This window comes from Panthera leo, chromosome B4 (genome assembly GCF_018350215.1).
Source record: "Panthera leo isolate Ple1 chromosome B4, P.leo_Ple1_pat1.1, whole genome shotgun sequence".
NCBI classification, from domain to species: domain Eukaryota; kingdom Metazoa; phylum Chordata; class Mammalia; order Carnivora; family Felidae; genus Panthera; species Panthera leo.
In genome coordinates this window covers 75,205,964-75,217,298 of record NC_056685.1, presented here as the reverse complement: position 1 = coordinate 75,217,298, position 11,335 = coordinate 75,205,964, and the positions used below count along the sequence as shown (strand labels likewise).

The 11,335-nt window shown below is 41.9% G+C and overlaps 1 protein-coding gene across 1 annotated transcript; it reads right to left on the bottom strand.

Moving 5' to 3' along the window:
* Window positions 1–7,469: 7,469 nt before the first annotated feature.
* LOC122225634 (olfactory receptor 8S1-like) lies at window positions 7,470–8,414 on the bottom strand. Its single transcript, XM_042948474.1, has one exon. The coding sequence runs from the start codon at window positions 8,412–8,414 to the stop codon at window positions 7,470–7,472; it is 945 nt and encodes a 314-aa protein (XP_042804408.1).
* Window positions 8,415–11,335: the final 2,921 nt, after the last annotated feature.

Sequence of the window (11,335 nt, the reverse complement as noted above, 5' to 3'; positions counted from 1 at the left end):
CAGATGCTTAACTGACTGAACCACCCAGACACCTCTGTGTATGGTGATTCTATTTGTTTATGAAACAGTCCTGACACATACCTTTCTTAGGGATGAGGAGCTAAGACACAGAAAAGTTGAGTAACTTTCTCAAGATCATAGAGATAGTAAGAGTCAGTTGGAATTTGGGCTCAGGAACTTTGCATATGACATTGTCATATCCTGTCTAAGGGGATGGGTATCTTGGGTCACTCCTTGGCGAAGGAGCCACATAGCATAATACAAAGTACCTAAAGTCTTGTTAGACTCATATATATTTAATTTTTAAAATGTTAGTTAGTTGAACAAATGCTGGGATTGGTGGATTATTGAGAATGAGAAGAGAGAGAGGTCCAGTGTTTCTTTTATTCACCGAATGTAGGGATGTTCTCCATGGCCAAATGCAGATGGGATGGGGTAGGAATTTGGTTACTGAGTGGCAAATGGTATAAAGATCTTTGGATGTCTAGACTCACACCAGGACTGCGGAGGAGGGATGAATGTAGGAGAGAACTGAAAAGGAACTTTTTGAATCCAGATATTTTTCCTCAAACCTGGTCAGACTCCTGACCCTTTCTCTGTGTGCTTCACATCATACATATTTACTGGGGTCAAGGGGAGTTAGTAAACGAAAAAAAAAAATGAACTTTTTATAGTAGATGTGGTTTGGCATCCTAGAAGAAGAGGGTTTTCTCAGGGTGACCATTATCTGTTGTCTACTCTGATCTACTCTGGTGTGTACTCGCTACTAGCCCCATCCACCTTGACCTTGATGCTTCCACCTGCTGGTCCCAGGTTTCACTGAACTGCTGGAGCCCAGGCCAGGGCAGACTTTGAAGCCAGGTTGCAAGACATGCCATACCCCCATGTTCAGCATAACTCACTGAGGGTAGAGAGTTCTTCTCATGTAGCTGGTTGGGACAAAGGCCCCAGTGGATGGAAAGAGTGATTTCTGGGTCAGGAAGATCAGTCTCCAGCAAACAGAAAGCTAATGAGAAGAGAAGAAGGCTGGATTAGGAGAGGGAAGATAGGGACCAGGAAGGAGAGAAGAGCAATCAGAGCGGACATTACCGAGTTCCAGGCTTTTTGTGATTCAGACTTCCTGTCGCTTTGGTCTTTTCATGATGAGATTTCATCTGGACTGGGATGATCTCTATGCCTATGGGAACAAATGTTTCTGTAGCCTAGTTACAGGAAAGGCAATCAGTCCTTTTTTTTTTTTTTTTTTTTTTTCCTGTTTGGAAGTCACAGTGAGAGCAGAAAACTGATTATACCAGAGCTACTCTTAAAGGTAGAAGCTTCAAGACAAGCATTTTCTGAGTTCTGTCTTGCTCCTGCTTTTCTCTCCTACTCGATAGGTGGTAAGACTATCAAATCCTCAACAAAAACTGAAGAGCTTCCCTCCAGTGGTCATAGGCCGCACCACACGGGCATCTTTTTATTTAATTTCCTCTCTGATTTTAAATACTGTCATAGGAGAATCCGGGAAGTGAGTGATTCTCACATAAAACCCTTGAGAAGGGTATATATAGATGAAGCAGTCAGTAATTGGTGAACTGGGCCTGGCAGCCTAGGAGATGAAGGAGCCAATGTCCTTTATTCCCTGAAGTCATAGCTTGAAGCCCAATTTGAAACTCATTAACTAGACAAGTTGAAATTTGTAAAAACGTCAGATGATTCGATTTGGTATGGTCTTTTGGAACTTCTGTGTTGAAGTTATGGTCTAGAATGAAATCACTCTCCCCAAATGTAGCACCTTGGATTATTGAATATTTCATGCTGAAAGAATTTGAGAAATGGCAGGTGCAGGAAGGACTTTCTGATCTTCCCCTGACACAGATCATAAAACTCTCACGTAAGAGGTGCCCTCTCTATACCTGGAGGAAAGGGGCGTCCTTATTTCTAAAGTGAAGGGACACAGAGAGGAATCTGAACAGGCCTTGCTAACTACCCATCCCCATTCCCCTCACTTGCACTTACCATACTTAGCTCACCTTTGTCTTATCACATCTTTCCATGACTTTCCAGTCTTTTTCATAAAAACAGGTTTGTACGTTTTGATCAACATGTTCCCATTGTGAGGTGTTAGCTAATCTATGGGGGTAATCAAATTGTAGTATGTATCTGTTGTGTATATATCAGGGGTGTCTGGGTGGCTCAGTTGGTTAAGTGAGTGTCCGATTCTTGATATTAGTTCACTAGGTTGTGATCTTGTGGTTGTGAGATCAAGCCCCGCGTTGGGCTCAGCGCTGAGCGTGGAGCCTGCTTAAGATTCTCTCTCTCCTTCTCTCTGCCCCTCCCCTGGTCACTCTCTCGCTCAAAATAAAGAGACATTTAAAAACAAATTGCAGTATATAAGTATATTATTATATCAATATGTTATATACTTTAAACTTATACAATGTTATATTTCAATTATATCTCAGTAAACCTGGGAAAATATCCCACTTGAGTTTAACTGTTTCTTCTGGTCTTCATTTTCTTATGAAGATTCCCATGTCACGCAAAACTTAAATAAATTTGTATGGGTTGTGATGAGCACCAGGCATTGTAAGTGCTGAATCACTAAATTCTACACTGAAACTAATATTGCACTGTATGTTAACTCACTGGAGTTTAAATAAAAACTTGAAAAAGAAGAGACAATTTGTGTGCTTCCCTTTTGTTTATCTGTCTTTTGCTCCAGGAGTCCCAGTCATGAACTTAAAAGGGTAGAAGAAAAAGATTTTTTTCCTCCCTACAGGTATAAATATTTGAACTGACTTTAGAAACCTTGGATTCATACGGTGTTTAAGGAATTAATAAGCTTTTTTTCTTTTAATCTTAAGAAATGCTAATCTTGAGAATTCGGGAAGAGGGAAACAGAAAATAATGAACACAGTTACGATACAATCCCTTTGTTTTAATCACTACATTCTCCCCTACTTTTAAGAAAAATTTTCAAACACCCAAATTAGGATATAAAATGAAGCAGTATATTATTAACATTGTCTTGTTTTTTTAGCATGCTAGATAAGATTCTTTTAAAAGGCTAGCGTTTTAGAACAATGTTGTCATTTAAATCTATCATTCGTTACAATTGTAACAGCACTCCAGCCAATGTTAAGGGTTAATTTAAGGGTCAGGGCACTGGGGTGGCTCAATTGGTTGAACGTCTGACTGTTAACTTCAGTTCAGGTTATGACCTCAGGGTTGTGGGATTGAGCCCTGTGTCGGGTTCTGCGAGGAGCATGGAGCCTGCTCTCTCTCTCTCTCTCTCTCTCTCTCTCTCTCAAGAAAAAAAAATAAACTAAAAAAAATAAAAGTTAATTTAAGGGTTAGCAAATTAACACACCCCTCGCTTGCTCACTTGATCAGTGATAAAACTAATTTACTTTCTTTGAGATTTGCAGACCACTGGCCTTGGGGAATGAAGGACCAGAATTTTCCCAGGTCACAGAGGCCAGAAAGTCTGTTTGAAATCTCACAGGCTTTCTGATTAGTCCAGTAGCAATCTTTTAGCAAAATGTTTTTTTTTAAGGTCACACAAATGACTTTACCAACCTCCCTTTGCGCATCTGTAGACCTTGCCCTCCTTTGCAGAAAGAACAGAGTACTCTTGCACAACCACCCCTGGGTACCAAAGAACCAGACCTTTTTGCACAATCCTCCCCGGGCACAAGGAACTAGATAGAACTTCTTGCACAACCTCCAAGCACCGAGATAGCTCTGTAGCTGGCATCATCCAGTCTGCAGGTAATAAAGAAATGTCACAGACCAGAGCACTCCCTGAACTGAGTAAACCCCTTTAAAGATCTCTGGGCCAGGCAGAAACCTTGGCCTTCGGACAAGTTGGCCTTTGGACAAGAGTTCGCCTTCCCCAAAGGTGGCCAGCCTCCCGAATAAAGCTCGCATTCCCTTTCAGTCAAAACTTGTCTCTTGAGTATGAATTGGCCTTTCAAGGGACGGGCAGCCAAACATGGGTTTCGGTCACACAATTACTATTTGGTACAGTTATAATATTAAATGTATATTTAGTGCTCATTAAATGTGTGTGTGTGTGTGTGTGTGTGTGTGTGTGTGTGTGTGTTACAAAGAAAATCACAGGCCCCAAATGGCATCACTTAGCTTAAGGCCCTAAGTCAGTAAACCAAGACTTAATAATCTTGCTGCAGTTTCAACCCCTCAGAAATGTAACCTTTAACCAGTCAACGTGGGAATTTCCTGGTCAGCACTAGGAAATTTACTGAAAGACATCCTAGGTTTCCCCTTGGGAGGGCAACCTTGCCTAAAACAATGGATTCTTTGCTAATAATTTCCTTTTTTCCACTCCTTCTCTACCTTTAAAAACCTTCCCTTTGGAGCACCCCTCTCCTTGGCTGATGGGATGCTGCCTGATTCATAAATCAATTAATAAAGCCAATTAGATCTTAAAAAAAATTTTTTTTTTTAAAAAACATTTATTTATTTTTGAGAGATAGAGACAGAGCATGAGCAGGGGAGGGGCAGAGAGAAAGGGAGACACAGAATCCGAAGCAGGCTCCAGGCTCCAAGCTGTCAGCACAGAGCCTGATGCGGGGCTCGAACTCACAAACGGTGAGATTATGACCTGAGCTGAAGTCGGACGCTTAACCAACTGAGCCACCCAGGTGCCCCAAAAGCCAATTAGATCTTTAAAATTTACTTGGTTTTTGCAGACATCAAATATACATTGCACATATACATATCAAAGCACATTAAAGTACTGAATAAAACCAAATCTGATGTCCTTGGGGAGTGTGGTGTGGTAACTTAGAAAAAATGCTTTTGCATGTGCAGATTGTTTTCAGAAGGAGGTTATAAAACGCTTTCATGGGGTGCCTGGGTGGTTCAGTCCCTTAGGTTAAGCGTCTGACTTTGGCTCAGGTCATGATCTCACGGTATGTGGGTTTGAGCCCCGCCTTGGGCTCTGTGCTGACAGCTTAGAGCCTGGAGCCTGCTTCGGATTCTGTGTCTTCCTCTCTCTCTGCCCCTCCGCTGCTTATGCTCTGTCTCTCAAAAATAAATAAACATTAAAATAAAACCCATTTTCTTTGCACTGTTTGCACGAGGTAGTGAGCTCTTCCATGCAAGTGTGTACTCTTTTCAAAATTTTGTAGGGGCGCCTGGGTGGCGCAGTCGGTTAAGCCTCCGACTTCAGCCAGGTCACGATCTCGCGGTCCCTGAGTTCGAGCCCCGCGTCGCGCTCTGGGCTGATGGCTCGGAGCCTGGAGCCTGTTTCCGATTCTGTGTCTCCCTCTCTCTCTGCCCCTCCGCCGTTCATGCTCTGTCTCTCTCTGTCCCAAAAATAAAAAAAAAAAAATAAAATAAAAATAAAAAATTTTGTTAACATATTAACTCTTACTATGCTTTTGTGCACTGCAAGCCAAGAGGTAGTCATGAATACCTACAGTTCCTTAGTGGTTCTATGTTACCTCTCTGCCGAGGTTGTTATAAAATATTGTTATTTTGGACACTAATGCAGTTAAGACTATTTCTAGTACTCAAGCAAGAAGCAAAACAGAACAGATTGAAAATGAAACAAATGTTTGAAATGGGCTGAAACATGTTTGCCTTATATGAAAACCTAAAGTTTGATAATTATAGATTGGGATAAAACGTTTTACAAGAAGAATTGATAATTGGCTAAAATGGCTTAGGCAAATATCCTTTAGGTGGAAAGCCTGCGGAGTTCTGCAAGGGCAGTCTCAGGGCACCGGGACATAAAGAAGTGGGAGATGTGCAGAGAGAGAAGGACCACAGACAGGGCTTTTGGTCCTCCCAAATGGAAAGAGGTCATCATAAGCCTTGGGTAGGAACATATGTCTGTATTTTAGTTTGTTTCATTCATTCATTCATTCAGAGAGAGAGAGAGAGAGAGAGTGCATGAGCGAGTGGAGTAGTAGCAGAGAGAGAGAGAGAGAGAGAGAGAGAGAATCCCAGGCTGACAATGCGGAGCCTGACCTGGGGCTTGATCCCAGGAACTGTGAGATCATGACCTGAGCCGAAGCCAAGAATTGGATGCTTAACCGACAGAGCCACCCAGGCGCCCCTAGTTTCATTTTAAAGTCCTGGGCCAAAGCCTTTCTTCATTATCAGTCCCAGGCATCGACGCAGTGAATCCCCTATATCCATACATATTCTGGGACAAGGAGATGTTCTACATTTGACAGCTTCTCAATGATCTCCTCTCCAGGCTGACTCTTTCCCCATCTCTATGAAGCACTATTTGCTCTGCCCACTTCTCTCCCTTCTCTCACTCCTCCCTCTCCGTCCACTTCATTCTAGCTTTGATCCCTTTTATGCCCCATTCTTGTGGTAGGAGTGTTATGTTTATATGTTTACTTGGTGTGAAAGGCAGAATTCTAAAGATGGCCCTTCAAGATTCCCAGTCTCTTGTTATTCAAACCCAGATCTAGAGACTGCTGTGAAGGGATTTCGTAGATGTAATTAAAGTCCCAGATCAGTTGACCTTAAAATACGAGATTATACAGGTGAGCCTAATCTAATCACAGGAGTCTTTTAGAAGCAGAGTTTTCTCCAGATGGAAGCGGGAGGGGAAATGAGAGATTTGGAGTGTGAGAGGTAGGCGATACGCTGTTTTGAAAATGGAGAGGGCCCTGTGAGAAGTGAAGGGGCCTTGATAAGGAGGGAATGACCCCCTGTCAGCAGCCAGCAAGGAAATGGGGACCTCAGACCTACAGTTTCAAGGAGCTGAATTCTGCCAACAACCAGAATGAGCTTAGAAGCAGATTCTTCTCCAGAGCCTGTGGATAAGAGCCCAACCCAGCCAGCAGCTTGATTTCTGTGAGACCTGTGAGACCCTAAACAGAGAACCCAGTCGAGTCTGCCCAAATTTCTGACCTAGAGAACCGGAAGGTAATAAACGGACGTTATTTTAATTTGCTAAAGTTTTGCTAATTTATTATGACAATAATAGAAAGCAATAGAGAACTAGTATACCTGGTAAATTGTGACTTGGCTCTGTTGGCTACATTTTTCTTTCTGCCTATTTAGAGACATTTTACCACCACCCATTCATTATCCTTTCCTCCACCCCCCAAAGCTCAAATCTTTGTTTTCCCTTTCTCAGAGATCCAGGATCTTCTATGCCTATAAAACCTTTCCCCAGGCACATTAATTCAAATTAAACATTCAGGATGCAAAATATTTCAGGGTCCATCCCAATTTGAATGATTTTCAAAAATGTGAATCATGACTTGACATGTCATTAACTAAAACTGTGAAGCTGAGGTTTTCTGATTTACGTGCTCTGTGTCTGAATAGGATTGATTCTGAGCCATGGCAAGCAAAATAGCTTCCAGCACTTTCCTTGGTGATTTTTCAAAAGGGAGCATCAGCATGCATATTGCAACATGTGACAAAATAGGAAATCAGGAACTTAATGTCAGTCATGAGATTTCTTGCTGCAGTTCTGTTCTGTTTTCTTCATGTTATATCTCTTCTGTGCTGAGACATTGTAAATATTTTATCGTCATTCTCCTCAGAGCTGCTTTCACCTCCTTGTTCTTCCAGCTGTAGATGAGCGGATTCACCAGGGGCGTGATTACACTGTACTGTATGGAGAGGATCAGCTCCAGAGGTGAACCCGAGGTTGGCATGAGATAGCGAAAAATGGCTGAGCCATAGAACAGGCTCACTGCAGTGAGGTGGGAGGAGCAGGTGGAGAAGGCCTTGCTTCTGCCTGAGGTGGAGCCGATGCTCAGGATGGTGGAGACAATGCGAACGTAAGAGAAAAAGATCAGGAGGCAGGTCCCAATGGCATGCAGGAGCGCAGAGCAGAGTAGCATCGCAGAGTTGGTGGAGACATCAGAGCAGGAGAGAGGGAAGAGGGAAGGCAGCTCACAGGAGTAGTGGTGGATGGTTTGAACATCACAGAAGTCCATATTCAAAGCCAGGATGTTCATGAGTGCATCCAGAAAGGCCACAACCCAAGAACCCCACACCAGCCTCTCACATAGCTGTTTACTCATCACCTGGCCATAGAGCAGAGGGTGGCAGATGGCGGCATAGCGGTCATAGGCCATCACTGAGAGCAGGCAAGCCTCAATCCCTGTAGTGGCAAACACAAAGAATACCTGAGCCAGGCAGCCCTCTACTGAGATGGCTTTTCTCTGAGACAGGAGGTTCTCCAGCAGCTTGGGCACAGTGACGGAAGAATAGAAGAGGTCTTGGAAGGAGAGGTGGCTGAGGAAGAAGTACATGGGTGTGTGGAGGTTAGAGTCTGTATGGATCACGAGTATGATCAGCAGGTTCCCCAGCAGAGTCAGAAGGTAAATCATCAGGAACAGAACAAAGAGCAGAGCCTGGACATGGGGGTCAGCAGACAGCCCGAGGAGAATGAACTCTGTGATGCGGCTGTGATTCCCTGAGGCCATTTATGGTCACTGTTCTTTAGAGAAAATTTAGGAAGACCATTAAATTTTCTTCTTTCCATAACAGTTTGCAGAAGGTATTATTCTTTGTTATTCATTCCCTGTATCTTTCCCTATATATCCCTCCTGCCTGGTCTGATCTTCATGTTCATAGCCCTCATATCTGCCTTCGATGGTTCCATGGAATCCTTCTCCTCCCCGGCTCTCTGTGGTGCTGTCTCTGAGCTCTGGACCAGCCCCACTGGACTTTTTCCTAATAAGGCTAATGTGTGGGGGTATGGTCGACTATGTAGGCCTACCAGAGAACTGTCCCACGACTAAGTTACACAATCCCGAAGCTAGGTGAGTTCCAGCAGGTGTCTTGGAGAGGCTGATGCAGATCTCTGCTCACATCTATTACCTGGTTTTTACTCCCTTCTTCAAAACCCACCGACGGTTCATTAACTGATTAATGATAGCAAAGTTGTGTTTGCGTAGCTGTTGATCTTGTACAAATGACCTCCGCACATGTTTTCCACTGTGTGTGTGTTTGTACAGGAGATGGTGAGGGAAGAGACTGAACTCATTTCACAGGTGAGAACATTTAAGCCCAGTGATCCTAGAACTTGTCTAGATCCCCACACTGATCAGTTGTTTGAACAGCAAGGAATTGAATCTGCCACATATTCCAGATTCTGAGCTGGAATATCTATTCCAGATATAGAGCTGATCTACTATATGACTTGCTTAGAGAAAAAGCCAAACTCCCTAGTTTGGATTTCAAAGTGTTAATCACCCAAGGTTCTCTAGATGCCTTGCTGCTGAGGCCAGTAGGCATTTCTTGTTCCCCATCACTCTTGTTCTCTCTGATTTGATTTAGGTTGACCTATTTTGCATTTCTACTAATTGATTTACATCTTATTTATCTTGAAATTCCCACCTTATTTACCACCTGATCCATGAGTTCTTCTTTGACCACTTCCTTCTTTGTTCTCACATAAATCTCTGGGAAAATCATCGTGAACCATATTTTTCAGGTGATGAAAATAAAGCTAAATAAGCTAATGTGAGATTCTAATTAATCTCTTTCTAGTCTGGAATCGTAAAACCTTGTCTGCTTCCCTTTTCTGGGTAACAATTCATCAACACATTGTAAGTTCTGCCATTATTTATATTACTAGCTTGTTTTATCACCTAGTTTTGAGTGTATTGTTTCCTATGTCTACAATGAGAGTGCAGTTTCAAAGGAGGGCAGGAATTATTTTCTAACTCACCTCCCCATCAATATTTAATGGACCTTAAATGAACCATTGTTAAGTAAATACAAAAATAAACAAAATTGAACAGATTATGTAGTAAAAACTCTTAGTGATTATCTCTAGGTCCAGAATGTCAACTTCAGGTCAAGGGCAAAGCATTAAGGGGGCCTGGAATTAGAAGAGAAAGAGAAGAGGTGGAATATTTCTCTCCTTTTTGCTGTAATAGACTGAAAGAGGGCTTATTCCTTCTGAAATCACTAATACCTACAGATATCTGCTTCATAGTGATCACCCCACACTTTGCTTATTTAAGCATCCATCCATCCATCTATCCACCTATCCATAATGTTATTGAACAAAAGTTTTTTGAATCTCTGTTCACTGTAAGGCACTGTGCTGTGCATGCAGTTGAAGACAACCCTCCAGTGTACTTTTGTTAACTGTTGTGTGAATGTACCTACCCGAGTATTACTGAGGTGTGATAATCCCCCTAGCCTGTGTCCTCCTCATCAGATGCAACCTATGGTTGACAGTCATACGCAGACTTTCTTGGGATCTTCATGAGTGCTTTGCTACTATTAAAGTATTCTGATCTGCCCTTTGAACTCCAAATCTTTCTTGGGACCTCTACTTTTTGTGTCTACCACACAAGTCTAATTATAGGACTTGCAATAAAAGGCATAATCTTGCTCAGAAGTAAAATTTCCTAGGCCTTGAACTTCCTCTCCACCCTCCCCGTCCCTGATACTATATCTATCAAGTATATACCTCCCAAACTTTGTGCCCTTATTTAGAATGTGTTTCTGAATTACCTCTGAATTCTGTCCAGTGGGTAACCTATAGTCCCAGGGGGTTGTGCCAAACCAATGAAGAAGATTCAGTAATGAAGAAGCACTACCTGCAAAAGTCAGTTTTATCTTTGAGTCCGTAAAACTCTTAATTTTTTTTGACACATTACTTTACTTGCTTTTAAAAAATCTGTTATTTTATTTAAATCTTATTTAAATGTACCCAGCAAAAATGCCAATAAATTTTATAAATCATAGTTTGGGTCTTTTAAAAACTAGCAACATAATATGCTTTATGATGACCAAACAACAATACTAAATCTGAGTTGTATGAGCTGTTAACTTATAATCTGTTTGAATGTTTAGCTTCAAATAAAACTAAAACCCACCACATGCTAATATATTGTCACAAAGTGTTCTCAGAAATGCCCTTTGCCTCACTATGTGTCAGTATTTTTCTGTTTCTTCACTGAGGTATAGAATGCAGCCATATCAGGTGTCAAAGTACTCATTTTAAACTGCCCTATCCTGCTCATTTCAGGAATCCTATTGGATGGAAGACTGATGATATATACTATCCCCTAGCAAGTCCATAACATTCTTTTGAAAGTGAACAACTTCCCTGGATTTTACATTAACAAAATAACACTGTGAACAAAATCCATTCTAGTCAAGACTGTGAACATTTTTAAGAATTTGGTATTTAGTATTGAAATCAGAGAAATTGGTTCAATTCTTTTATGGTGACTCTCTAATATAGACCTGGCTATAAGGACCAATTCTTAGTATGAAAATACTCTAGCATCTACAGAGCATATTAGAGAAGCTGTTCATTGTGGATCCAAAACCTGAAAATTTATCCTGGAATGGGGGCACCACAGTCTATCAGTGAGACAGC